At 32.6% G+C, this 14,746-nt stretch overlaps 1 protein-coding gene across 3 annotated transcripts in view; it reads right to left on the bottom strand.

Moving 5' to 3' along the window:
• Positions 1–14,746, bottom strand: part of LOC123011523 (nephrin) — a 168,619-nt gene that overhangs the window by 48,291 nt on the left and 105,582 nt on the right. For 2 of the 3 annotated variants that reach the window (XM_044408991.1, XM_044408992.1), the window contains exon 4: positions 3,620–3,825. In XM_044408991.1, the coding sequence (XP_044264926.1) occupies positions 3,620–3,825 (206 nt within the window). Of the gene's footprint in view, positions 1–3,619; positions 3,826–4,948; positions 5,000–14,746 lie in introns of those variants that run through there. The other variant, XM_044408993.1, reaches the window with a different exon arrangement.

The following is a 14,746-nucleotide window of genomic DNA, read 5'->3' as shown; positions in this document are numbered from 1 at the left end:
TAAAGCGATTAATACGAGTATGTCCTTGCACTTGCAAAAGGTCTAATTTTATCAACTATACTTCAATGTTAATAGACCATCAAGAATGCCTTGAATACGAAATTCGCAAAAGTGGAACAATTTTGTATCATTTGTTATTTATTAAGTACAAGTTAGGCTGTTTCGATACCGAATGTTTAAACTTTTTAATTGAGCCTTCCGCATGCGATGCTTCATTCGAATATACTCGTACATGCGATTACCCGAAACTTTGAAATTTTCAGGTCTAATAAAATTATACTTGAGTGAGGGGTAATTTCGCCAGAGCGGCTTTCTTATTCGTACCGGGTAAATACAAATAAAATTAGGTGGGCTTATTTTGCTCTGTATTTATTTTTAGATGATTATATTAGAATAAGTATATTGGAAAAATTTATATGTGGAACATCAAGAACGGTTTCCCGGAAAGCTCCGAAAAATTTATTTAAAATTAAAATTACCACAATAATCCGATAACTGAATCTATTTTTTCTATCAAGTATTAATTGACATTGATTGATGACTTTGTAATAAAACTTCATAATGTAAATTTACTTAGTTGTGATTCCTGGGAAAAATGTAAATTATCGATTCACAATAAATTATACCTATTTTAATAAATTATTAAAAGCCAATCACATTTTCTCAGACCACTCGCTAACAAATTATAAATTTATGAAATTTTCTTATAGTTTTTTCTCAAACCCGAGCAAATGTCCAACACTTTAACTTCTCATTCATATTTCATAAGTTTTCTTGCAGCTTGTTTGACATGAAGAGAACAGATTTATTAGCTCGCTCGTTCAAAAATCCACTATAAATTTAGAACTCAATTCAATAATATCCACCCGCACTTCAACTATGACTCCGTAGGTAACTATTCGAGTCTTCTGAGTTGAAGCATATTACCGGTTATCATTTATAAAGGTCGAGGTCAATAGTAGCCAAAAAAGTAAGTGCTGCTTTTGTCAAAAGGAACCTCACCTTACCACAAATATCGCATTGTGATTGAAATATTGTCATTTTTTATTCAGATTCGATGAAATAATGTAGGAGATTGGTTTTCAGTTTGTGGGACATAATCAAATCAGCAACTCCTCGTGAAATTATTGGCGCTTTTTATTAAACTGGGGTTGCGGTTGGTATTGTAGGACTTAATTTTAGGCAGACCTTTTAATTTAAACTCATTCCAAGGGAGTAATATAATCAGGAAAGAATGCATTTTTTGATCAAATAGAAAAATTTTAATTATATATCTCGATTTAATTTTTGGCTAGAATGTTAACTTGTGTAATAATTTAGAATTTGTGAGTCTCCCCAAAACAGAGCAAAATACGCTAAAGGACCTACAGTGAAGCAGTTCTCAAAATCAATATAGGGTTGGCGTCAGGTGGAAAATACGCGCCAAACCAGCTTCTCATACAGATCACAGCTTCCATTACTAAACTTTCATTATTTCTCGTTCGTATTCAAATAACAAACTTCTTTTATAGCTAAAATGGAACTTTACCAAGTTTATATCGTGAAAATATGGAAGCTGTCGAGCGTGATTCAGGAGCCATCACAGCGACGTTTATTTGACTAAAAACTACCTGTGTGATAGATTTATATCCTTGTTGTGACACGAATAATGATGCTATTAAGGTGTGGCCAAATTAATTGAAGCCGGCGCGTTTTTCGACTAATAATAAAGCAGTTGATCTATTCAAGATGATAAAAATTAATTCCGACGATGAGCATTTGCATGTTAGCGATTATTCACAACATGGCGAAACCGTGATGCTCCTTACAAACACCCCTTAAGCATCTGAGTGTTACGTGTTATGCTGTCGAATCTGTTCGTTGTTGTTGAAATCTGTCTCGAATTGTCTGACGGAGCGAAGTAAAGCAGTTCAGGGAGTTCAGAGTCGTTTTTGTTGAGACTGACGTACCGATCTAGGTTTCGGTGATGAAGAAGGAAACTGTGTGTCGAATTGTTTATGCCAATGTTTAGCTCGATGTAAAAAAAGGTAAAATTTGCTGTTCTGTAAGAAAGATAGTGGCGTCTATATTACCGTAATTCCTAACAGCGCCGACCTTATTTGACTTGATCATATCTGATGTTTTATAATATTTTAAATATAGTATATACAGAGTGTAACGAAAAAATGGGGACAAAGTCAAACTGAGATTTCATAGGTCAAAATAAAGCGATTTAACCCAACTTACCTTTATACCAAGTTTCGTTTTTCTTTAATAACTTTTTAATGAATTAATCGATTTTGTTGAAATTTGCTACAGGCAATTTGATACCAAAACCACATGTTTTGGTGCTATTTTTTGTATTTTAATATTTATACAGAGTAGTTATAAATGATTTTCATCTAGCCAGCTTTGGAATTTTTTTGCATGTTACTTTATTTGTGTCGCTCTACTTTTTTTGAAAGCTCTAGTTCTGTCATTAGTGTCACTTATTAATTAATAATAAATTGTGGTTAATTAAACTTTTATTGTTTTAACTTATTACCAATAAGAATTGATAATAATGTATACTTTGAAGTCTATTTTCGAAGTAGACGCTTAGTAAACGGCGATTTTTTAATTTTGAGTTGAAACAAGTAGGTACCCCTTTTTCGTAAAGCGGCATTTTTTATTTTACATGGAAAATTTACAGCTGGCTAGATGAAAATCGTTTATAACCACTCTGTACATACAGGGTGATGCTTAGCTAAAAGTCTTCTATCACCATTCGAGAGTTGGTCCGACATTTTTAAATCACTCTGTATATATTATTGTAAACTACTTACTTATTAACAACTTAAGCCATATTTTTATTATACGTGATCCGAGTATCGTAATTCTTTTTTATTCAAAAAGTACATTATTGTTAGACAATTTTTGTATCTTATAAAATTTTCGTATGGGCCTTGGTTTAAGAGAAAAAAATAATTTAAGTAGATCTGTTAAAAGTTTAAACGTTGGCCATTTATTATTATTGTGTTGAAAATTGTATAAAAAAAAATAGGTTTTAGTGTCTTTATGTATGTCTGTGTTAGTTAACAATAATGTAATTAATTATTAATTTAAAATAAAAAAATCATAATTTCATTGGTGTCCTTTAACTTTTAGACGGTGGAACTTGGTAGAGAAGTAAGTTGGGTTAAATTGCTTTAATTAGACCTAAATATCTCATGTCACTCTTTGTCCCCATCTTTTCGTTACATCCTGTATAAAATAATTTTAATTAAATTGTCCGTCGAAGGATTTGTAACTCAGATATTAATTACATTGGTCGAAATGATGATAAAGGAATGACCTTGAACCTGTCACTGATGAGGTGTTTTATATCTTAAGTAAACCAAATAACGGATCGAAGAACTGACATAGGTAAAAGTAATCAAATTAATTTACCATAACTTTTATTTATTCATATTATATTTTTGTTAGATAAGCTTTTTTCGCCATATTGGTTAGAAAAGGAGCATTTCCCTCGGCTATATATACAAAGAACAATTTTTGTAAGCCCCTATCTTGCAGTATTCATAAAGTTAGGAAATTTCCACGTCTCTCGATATTGTATCGAAAATTCCAAAATAACTAAGCATTGATACTCTCAGCTCACCTATAACTGCCAGCTTTACTCTCAAGTTCTTCGTCGGCGATCGTAAATAATCGATGCGACATCGATACTCCCCCTCGTCTTTTTCATTGATGTTGTCTATGTTCAACGTGGCAGGATCTGTCATTGTCCTGAAAAAAGCTCGCTGGCCCAAATTGCTATCCTGCCAATGCTTCGGCGTCGTTTTGTACGGTCCTCTCGTGTCGTAACTGTAACACAGATAAAATTGGTGCTAAATCAAATTTGCTTTATAAACTTCACTGCCGACATAAATAAGCTAAGGCGTTTTTCGGCTTTATCATCACAAAAATTTGCCACTTTTAGCAATATTTCGTAAATTTACTAAAAGGGTTATAAAAAAGTAATCACAAGTAAAGGTTATTATTAATTCTAAGGCTAGCGTTCAACTTTTGGGCAGTTTAAGCGCTAAGGTATCAGTTTATAGCGGTTCGTTCCATTTTCTATCTTTCACTGATAAAATGCGAAACGTAACTTACCAGCGAATAGAAAATACTTTATCGTTTGGGTTTTATAAATTGAATCTTAAATCAATAGCCATTTTATGTTGTAGTAAGCCATTATGTATCCCTTTCGAAAACTGGAAGCGGTTTGTTTGTTTAAAGTGTATATTGACGAAAAAGCACACAACGCTGAAATTTAATAAATTGCCCCTATAACAAATAACCAAACCATCGCTCATGCAAATGTCAAACAGTGCAAAATTTCCAATCTTGTACAAATACGTTGATGGCGAAATATTTCGGATTTGTGAAACTCTGAGAAATAGCTCAAATCTTTTCTTTTGAAAGTAATTGTCCGAGCAGTGCTTGGAAATACCATTAAATACAACAGCCGCTTCTAAATTAATTTATCTGCTACAGAAACGATTAAGCGTAACGAATTTATGCAGAGTCCGGAAAGACCTTACAGAAATTATGTCCATAAAACATAATGAAATTAATAATCTCGAATGCAGCAACTTACTGAACTGAGAAATCACTTAATTTGAAACATATTTCGCTTGGTGAATGGATGAGGGTTTTTGCTGCGTCCCTCGATCCTTTTGTACGGTTTCAATTACACTTCGTTCAAGCTAACTACCTGAAAAGGTGGATCTATTCGTAATACCCCGGTAATGTAAATTTCAATCATTAAGAGTCGCTTGAATGAAAGGTTTTTATAGTTTCGGCGAAATTATTTTTTTTTAGACTAATTAGCTGAATTTCCTTTAAAGTGGATTTAAAATAACGTCGATGGGCTTAAGAGAAATTCAATTCCACCATCACGATAATCGAAACTACGTAAAATTAAAATGCGCTGGAAAATAATTACCAGTAATCTCCAACGGTTAAGTGGAAGTTTCACCGCAACGAGTTGAGCTAAGTTTTCTGTTGAAAAAGTTACAGAAATATCAATATTGGTTCTACTTAAGAAATTTCTTAGAAACTTCTTCACAACCACACATTGCTTTACTTGTGGCAAAGTCAATTATGCTGGTAAAATTGATTTCATTTTTACCCGATTTCTAAGACTATAATCTTATTAATAAACAGCGGAAACCGCTTGAAACCATACATCTGCCACATATACAATATTAATTATGTACTAGAATTGTCATAATTGTCAAAATAACAAATGTAATACAATAAACAACAAAATTATCATTTAGGCCACTTGGATACATTTAATCTCTTCAGAAACAATGTTTCTGGCATCTTTATTCCATTTTCAATTTTTATTTGTTTCTAAAGCTAGAACAAATTAAATGAGGTTATAGCACATGTCCAGTTGAGATAATAGGTATAACTAAGTAATACCTATATAAAAATGTTTACTTATCAGTTATCTCCCAATCACTATAAATAAAATGAGTAAAAGAGAATGGTGAAAATGTGTAATAATTTTTGTATATTTCATGTAATATAATCGAACATGCAATATATGATTTCACCAACAAATGTCATCTAGTATATGTTCTATAAAAATCTAATCATTGTTTTTGACATCTAAAAGTATCTGTCTTGACAGAGTTTTTTAAAAATTCTGTATATTTGATTCAAAAATGAAAAATGGAGGGTGTGAATGCTGTTAAAAAAAGCAAACTGTTGTAAAACCAATCGACGTTCGGTACGGTCACTTGAAAGCATCTTTGAACTGGCAATCCCTGTGAAATAACAATCGCAAACATGCCTCCAGTTCCGAACTTCATTCTGCCAAGTTCTGTAATGTGGCCGTAATGTAACATATAAAAGTAAACGGCTGCGAGTCTGGAAGAAAGCAATAATCTACACGCGGCATCTCCCATTATAAGCGGTTATAAGGCCGAATCGGAAGAACCGTTTCGCATTGCCAACTTGCCAAATAAACAAACTGCCATTAGTTAGCGAGAGAGGGAATCCGTCGGCAAGAAGTAGTGATAACGGCCGAATTATGCCGTGGCAGAAACACCAGCAAGAACAAGTCCAAACAAACGTACAGACTGCATCCCTGTTGGTAATCACCATTATGCAAATACCGCACGATTTGCATATTTTAGGAACATTTTAAAGAAGTTAATTCTAAGGAGACGATAATAGCGCAGACCGTGCCGGCAAGATTGAACGGACTCTGGCAATGACAGCTCGACTTTGCCGACTCCTCAAAATGATATCCTAATTTGCAATCAACAAATCCAATCTGCATGTTATGCGAAGCATCATCATCCCTAGAGTACCACCGCTATTATAGTCCAATGCAGAAATATTTCTTACCTTGTCACAATTAATATAACTAGATCTATGATCTGTCGTTTTATTGTCTTGCGTTAGTTTGTAAGACACAAACATATTTTTTAAAAGTATTAATAGAAGTCAAATTTAAAAAAAAAAACATCTCCAGAATATCAAGTTAACGCCTTTATTAATGTAACTATTTAAAGTTTTTGTTAGTTTGAGAATGAGATCTGAGTTGACCACATTACTTCTGCTATTAGTTAATATTTTTCAAATACAAATGTGAAACTGTACAGAAACTTTTAAAATGTTGGATTTCATGCTAAGTTCAAATTTGCATTCCCTCTGCACTGACACCAAATATGGGGCAAACTTCTAGTGGTATTTTCCCCTACTGGCCAAAGTTTGTACATGTATTGCCTTGTCCGAACTGGACTATTAATGGACTGCAATATCCGTCTTGTCCCTGTCCCAGATTTACTCTTAAGCTGAAGAAAATCCAAAGTTTTAATATTCACCCTACATCAAATATCGGCCATTCCCCTTTTGTGTCAACATAATTTTGTTATTATTTATTCCTCTCCCAAATTACATTACAACTGCGTGTTACAAAAGATAACATGTTACATGCACAACGAAATTTCCGCTGACTTGATTAAATATAAATCCGTGGTCATAATGGAGGTTGTAAGAGGTTACCCTTTTGCAGATACGACACTTTGCGATAGTTTTGATTTAGATTAAAGTATGATAAAACTAATTTGTCAAAAGCAGTACTTATCTCGGGTAAATATTTATTTTATTAAATGTAACCGAATCAAAATGGGGAAAGTGGATGAGCAAAATAGCATTTGTCATAATCGATTGTGATGAGAAACAGAACAACAAACGGGCACTTGCTAAAATACCAACGGGATTTACAATACATCTATTCAGAATGGTCTGTCTTTGTTGATAGATAGGAATGTTGAGGAAGCGAAGCAATCAGGACCCTCTCAGGAATGTCATTCATTTCATTAGACAAAGCTCCAAACTGATTTAAATAACTCTTATTATTCAATAAACACAATTAAGTGAAGCGAATGCAATAAATATTTACGGGAAATTTATTTTTGTAATAAATGTAGTAAACCAAATGAAAATATTAAATCTCCGCTTCTTATTCAATTTATTATTTTATTTATGTCAAATTGGCTGCGACTGTAATCTTCCGAAATACTTAGAAAACTAAATAAAAAGAATGAATAGACTTTGAAGATTCTTTCAAAGTGGCCAACTTCTGTTTCTAATTTTATGGATTTCCGAAATTACTTAGTAATTAAATTTTGTTTTAAAGCTTATTGCTTGAAACTTTGAAATTGAATCACTAGCGAACAGGGTGTCATTTCTGAAATTTGATTTTATTCTCAAGTAAATATGCCTTGTACAGATATCTTTCAGAAGACCACTTTTAGATATTTTTAAACTTACCTAGCAAGAAAATTACACATTGTTCAAACGTAAATAGCTTGATTAAAGGTGGTTTCCTTAAGTAAAAAAGCTCGTGATTTATAGACTCTAGACCACTTCTTCTAAGTAATATGAAAATTAAGTTGAACATTTTCCCACCCAATATCTTTTCAAAAGCGGATGCTTTTTCTCTGCACTTTACTGCACCATTAATTTTGATTGCAACTTCAATGATTTTAGCTTTCGTAACTTTTAAACTCTATCATATCAAATATACAGTCCGAAAGACGCATATACTTGACGACTGCATTTCAGATATTGCACAGTTTTACATCTAAAGTACAAGTTACAGATATAAGTATGAAAACTAATCTATGTGTGTACAAAAAATTTAAAATGTTCCAACGTTATCAGTGACATTTTTTTGTATTAGATTATATCGTAATTACCCACAACATTAAATTGTCATTTGTTAGAGAAAACAATGTCCCCAGGTTAATAAATATTCTCTTGTGGTTTTACCACCAGATTCCTATCTACAATATATTTTATTAATCAAACGCGGCCTAAAGTTTTAAAATTTTTAAGAGAAATTAAAAATATTAAATTATTCAAATTTCACGTGCAGTACTGTAGTTACACATGTTTTTTAATAATTTATGAAATACATGTGACTAAACAGAAAATATAGTCTATCCTTCCATTTCTTGAATGACGTTTAAAGTAATATTTAAAAATTTATTGGTAAATAAGAATTCATTGGCAGAGTTGAGATAACGTATAACAGAATGAAGGATTGATTTACTATTGACAACAGTTATTTGCATATTTGCATTTTGTCAGTAGTGATTTATATCATCAATGCAGGTTGCACCCTGATCTCTCTGATCTCTGATTCATTTTATCAGACCTTATGATGCAAAAGCCCGTTTGTCAACGCGAATGATCTGAAGCACAGCCGAATAGTCACAAACGCGTGCAGAGATGAGACAGGGAGTATCAGCACTGTCGCTGACCACCCGATTGATTTAATGCGTTGTATGTAAAATGTAGTGATGCGCACAAAACAGAGCTGGAAACTGGGGTTTTCGTCCGGATAATTACCCAGTAGGGATGTTAGACGATTGCGTGACATGCACGACGCTGCAGACCTCTATTTTTAGGTTTCTTTACTAATAATTTCGATTAATTAGTTTCAGCAAGTTGTCCAAGTTGGGAAACCGCATTCGAACAAAGCAATAAAGAGCGATCAGTAAACAAACTGGATTAAATTCTTCAATAGAAAGGTTTAATAATGGGAAGCGAGACATATTTAACTTAGCGGCAATAAAACTAGATCGAACAAAGTTTTCATTGTGCCTTGTAATTTGAGGTTTAATTGCGTGATGTTTAGTCGGAGGTAACTTTACCAGAAAAAAAAATACGACGGGGTGGGTTGTAAAGACGAATTAGTGTCGAAATCCTATGTCGTCGTTTGGAATTTTCAAATTAAATTTTTAATTTTCTGAAAGCACTTTCATCTGGAGGGCTTAAACCCTTTTAAGACACATACGAGATTGCTTTTTGTTAGTTCGTGACACTGCCGAGATATTGTAGTTTTAATAACGGTGAAACAAAAACGAACTTCTATCAATTTCGTTTTGATTAAGATTTGGTAGCAATCCGTTATGAAATTATTTCAAAGCGCAGAATTTCGCTTTTCATGTTTTGGTGATATGTTATCCAGTTATTGCACAGGTGAGATTATTGGATTTCTAAGTGGGTGTGAAATAATGAGTCGTTTGTTGTTGAAACACTTTAGATAAACAAATTAACTGTAATGAAATTATTTCAATCATTATCGTCATCTTTGCCGTAATGGCATTAAATTCCTTCGTACTGTACACTGTAATTGAGTTAGAGAGAAGTTAACATGACTTTCAGTGTAATGACACCGCAAGGGACTTCTCATAGGATTACACGTCTTTTCGCATCATTCTGTAATCCCAGACGACAACTCTGATACCACCGCAATCTATTATCGGCCCAATGAATTATTTAGCGCTGATCGCAGTCACTTTAATTTACTTTCCTCCAGTTACAGTAAATCAAAAAAATTATGAAAAAGTCAGAGATTTTAACACCCACCAACCCTTATCACTGCATATCCATTCAGTAGTAATAGGATCCGAAATTGGCGCAATCGACTACCAAGTGAATTGAATGGTTCCAAGAGCTAAAGAGATGGCGACCCGATAACTCGCTAGATCGCCCAACGAAAACACTATAACGGTCCTAAAGGCCGAATGGTTGATTTTAAATAGAGGTCGATCCGTGTCCCATAAAATTCTTGCAAGCTCATTCCAATACCCTAATTAATTAAACTGAAACGCTAGATTTTTACAAAATCACCCAAAGCCTATTTTTGTTCCACTAGAATAAATCGTAACAGGGTTTAGTAGTAGTGCTTTTTTTAATTTGTTCGAGTGGATTCGAGAGAGATCCGGAGCTTTGCCGTTGACGATTTTACCGACGTGATTTTAGATGCGATTTATGCTTAACTCAATAACAAAACACTGTTGGGCACGTATAGGTTTATTTTACTCGAGTGGGAATGTTGTTTCACTCAAATTTAGATTAACTGCGATCACAATACAAAATTGTTCCACAATTTGCAATAGAAAAAAATTAAATTTAAACATGTGCAAATCGTTTAAGTGGTTATTCATTTTGTAAAAATTCAAAGTGAGCCCAATAAAAATGAAAACAAAAGAAGATTGATTAATTTTCGCGCCACCACAATGAATGTCACAGATGATACCTGAATGTGGTCCAATTAAACAACACAAAGACTGCTATTATACTTCACCATACGTTTGAACAATAATTTATCATTTTAGTCAAAATTCTATTTTAGACCATATTCGAGCCCGAAACTGAAAAAGTTTCTTAAACGTTGAACAGGTTTCATTTGTTGACTATTGATCATCATTAAAAATTAAATAATTTAATTTCTATATTTCTTCGTTTACCTCTAAATCGTAAATTCAGTATAAACCGGTAAAAAAGTTTTTTTTTTTTTTTTTGTAAAATTTTTGGTGGATGCGCCGGGTTAAAAACTTGAAATAGCATTTTTGAATCTAATCAAAATAAAAAAAATTTGTAGGTATACCGGGTGCGCCAGAACTTGCGTCCCAGATGAAAATGCTATATAAGGGAAGATACCAGGAAAAAAAATTTATAAGTTGTGGGTTATAAAAATTTCCAAGTTGTGGGTGTAAAGTTTGCACTTTGACTCTATTTATTTCTGTTGGAAAAATAATTTTCCAAGTTTTTTTGCTATAAGCTATTAAAAGAGGAAACAAGGAAGCTGTATCCAAAATTGTAACTCTGTCCAATGTTATTTGTGGCTTTTATTGGCAAATTTTTTGTCCCTTTACTAGATAATTGTAAAAAAACATATACAAGACCATCAGTATCCTTAAATAGATATAAAAAAAATGTCAAATGTCAAAAAATAAATGTCAAAATTTTTTGACAGAAAGAATTTTTTTCCCATTTTTTCATGTTCCTGGTATCTTACCTTACTTGAAAATTTTCTCTGGGGCGCGAGTTCTGGCACACCCTGTATACAGGCTGTATTATAAAAACGCCCAAAGCCATAACTCCATTATTTTTAAAAATATGACAATACTTCTTAGAACAAAGTTGAACAGTTTCTTGTCATTTATTGTTTGGTATAGCAATCAATGCTTCTTTCTGTTTCACCGGAAGTGGGATTAATTTCAGTTTTCTAAATTCTAACAGCCTGTATATTTTTAGAGTCCTCTTTAAATTGTGTTTCAACAAGCTCTAAATATAGAACATTTTTATTCATTTTATTTAAGACAAGTAAACAAAGGATAACGAAAAACTGTTCAACATTGAGCAAAAAAGTATTATAACGTCTTTAAAAGTAATGAAATTATGGCTGGGGCATTTTTTATAATGCGGTCTGTATATGACTATATACAGACTATATACAATAGACTTATTGACTCTTAATGTACACATATTTAAATCCATTGGGTCAGAATCAACGTAGCAACTGTCGCAACAATTGACATGCGAACGGAACTTGGTAGGGCACCTGTATTACCCACAGTGTTGTAACCGCAGGCAAGATAAAATAAGCCGTGTGTACACGGACAACTACAGAGCACCGAAGCGAAGCTTAGACAATGAATGCGACAGCATGCATAATTCATGCTCCTAAATAAATATACACCGGGATGGATATCATCATCTAGGTAGTTATGGAAAATTATTGCCCTTGAGCAATTTACGCCTCGTCGCCGTCAGTTCATTGTTACACCAAATTATCACAATTCTTGGTAAAAAAGCTTAGATGCCGGACTCGTTAACCTGAAAAATTAGAGCTTTTCGAGATTGGACGAAGCGTTAATAATGCAATGTGTCGGGTCATTCCGGAACTAATTGAAACACCGGAAAACACGTACTTGAGCTGCAGCGCACTTCCGGAATTCTATCTTCCAAACTTTGCTCTGTTGTAGTTTCATAATTTATCAATATAAGAAGATTGAAGAAAATCGTTATTTGACCCAGTTCGCACCAAATCTATCCTGGTCTCTCGCGCAGACAATCATGCAAAATATATAAAATTGCAGCTTACGGTAAACAAAACGACACACGACGTTAACATATTGACAGTGTGGAAATTGAATTTCCGGTGTGGATATTTTGTCACAAAAAATTGACTAAGTGGAGCCACTTTGTAAAATAATCTAGAAAATCAAATGTTTTGCAAGCGAAATTCATTCGAATGAAAGCAGTCTTCCATGTAGAGCCCGTCAGTCAAATTACAACAACCGAACAATAATAAACTTTCTCTCCTAAACTATTCATGCTATCAAAATATTCCCTTCATAATTTTACAACCAAAAAAATGACTTAATTAATCATACAAGCTAGTTATTCTAAACACATGCTGTCGTGCAACTAGAGATAAGTTAAAACAATTCAACTACTTGCAATTTCCAGATAAAAACAGTTTTAACCAAAAACAAAAATGATATTTCTGTTCTCGTTTTCATAATACAATCTACCGAGGTAATTGCAAATTTGTTCAAATTTATTATTTAATGAGCTTAATTTATTGGCGTAAAAAATAGGAAATTAAAAGTTTGTTTTTAACGTACAAATAACACAGTCTGTCCTTTACAAATATTTTTAACAAGCAAAATTTAGATATCACAATATTCCGCGGAAACATTCCACCGAAGACGCATTTTTTAATGGCCGTCTCGTGTTACACGGTTTAAAAATTATGCTTGTGTTTGATAAGCCGTTCTATAATATTCAAATTTTGCTCTGATTCTTGGCTATTTTACGTGTTTATGTTAAAGCGTGTCCCAGCCATTTTCTCAGTAAAATAACAGCGTAAGCTCGAGATACAACATGTTATTAAAAATTCCTTCATCAACTTTGAGTCAATAATCGATGTCGCTTAACCGATTTTTTTAAATTATATGCACACGAATCGTCTATATTTAAATATTTCTTAAATTTCGTTTCAGTACCCAGAAATTTGTAGAAAAAAATAAAATTCAATTTCAAGAATGATTTGAATGAGTTTTAGAAATGGCCGCCGATTGGTCTGGACTACACATAATCTGATAAAAAATAAAATTGTTTTATATCAAATTGGGTGGAATAAACAAATATTAAGCGGTCGAATAATTTTAACTAAAAGCGCATACAAGATACATTTAGACGCCGTTTCTATTACAAAATAATATACTTAATGTTGAAACTAATGGTAAGCTGTATAGGTTTCAATGGTTTTAAATAAACGACAATTAGAGTGATTTTCATTTTATTGATAACTATACAAATTGCAGCAGATATTAAAAGCAATAAAAGGGTTACCTACGGAGAAAAACAGTCTTTAGGTATCCGTAGTTTTACTATTTTGCACTAGATATACAGGATGTTTCACATAACTTTACGAGGCTTGCGCCTAATGTCCGCACCCATATATACAAAAGTCACAAAACACTAGATACAAAAAATACACATTTAATTATTTAATATTTGGAAACCCATGACAGTAGTTGTCAAACTAAGCACTGTTTCATTATCAGTGATAAATTGCAGTTTTTCAGACACAATTATCATTTGTTCTATCAAAAGACGTCGTGAATATGATTCTAGTTTATCTATCTTAATCACTAACTAACTAAACACGTTGGAGTTTTTGAAAGAGTGAACAAACTAGAAAAGATTATCCAATTTGTCTAAATTTGTAATCGAGTTCGTATCGAAATAGGTATTATTGATTGCATCTTACAGACGCAGGCCTCGTAAAATTACGTAAAACACCCTGTACATACTATAGAACAGGGAGCTACTAATTTATACCCCATTGATATTATTGATTTTATTTTTAGATCTAACTTCAATCATTTGCGTAATAAACAAACTCCATCAATTTAAAAATTAACCATTTACTATAATAAACATTTAAATAACATTAAAACTATTTTTGCAAAACGTTTAATAACAAAATGCTTAAAGTAATCTACTCTACAATGTTTTATAATTAATAAAGAGACAAATAAAAATTATTGAAGCATGTAAATTAAATTAAAATAAAAACACGACATATTTAATTAAACAAATAATTATATCTAAAGCTATAGTTACGTTACACAACTGTTGATGCATACACTCTACAATAATTTAATTGCAATTGCAAGTTATTACGTCTGTTCGTTGTTACTGACTGTTGAAGACTAATGGTTTCAGAAATTTCCAAGGTCAGTATAATTGCAGAATCAAAGAGCTCTCTAAGCAAAAAAGTTATTTTTATACCCGAAAATTTTGTAAAACTAAAATAAATTTATTTAAAAATCTGTGAAAATCAGCTTTTGTTGTTAAAATCTCCCACACACTCTTGTTTGTTCTGACAACTGTTGTGTAGCTGAATATG

The sequence above is a fragment of the Tribolium madens genome, unplaced genomic scaffold (assembly GCF_015345945.1).
Source record: "Tribolium madens isolate multiple individuals breed KSU strain unplaced genomic scaffold, Tmad_KSU_1.1 Scaffold_91;HRSCAF=231;Tcas5.2_LG7, whole genome shotgun sequence".
NCBI lineage: Eukaryota > Metazoa > Arthropoda > Insecta > Coleoptera > Tenebrionidae > Tribolium > Tribolium madens.
This window is presented reverse-complemented; position numbering and strand designations above follow the sequence as displayed.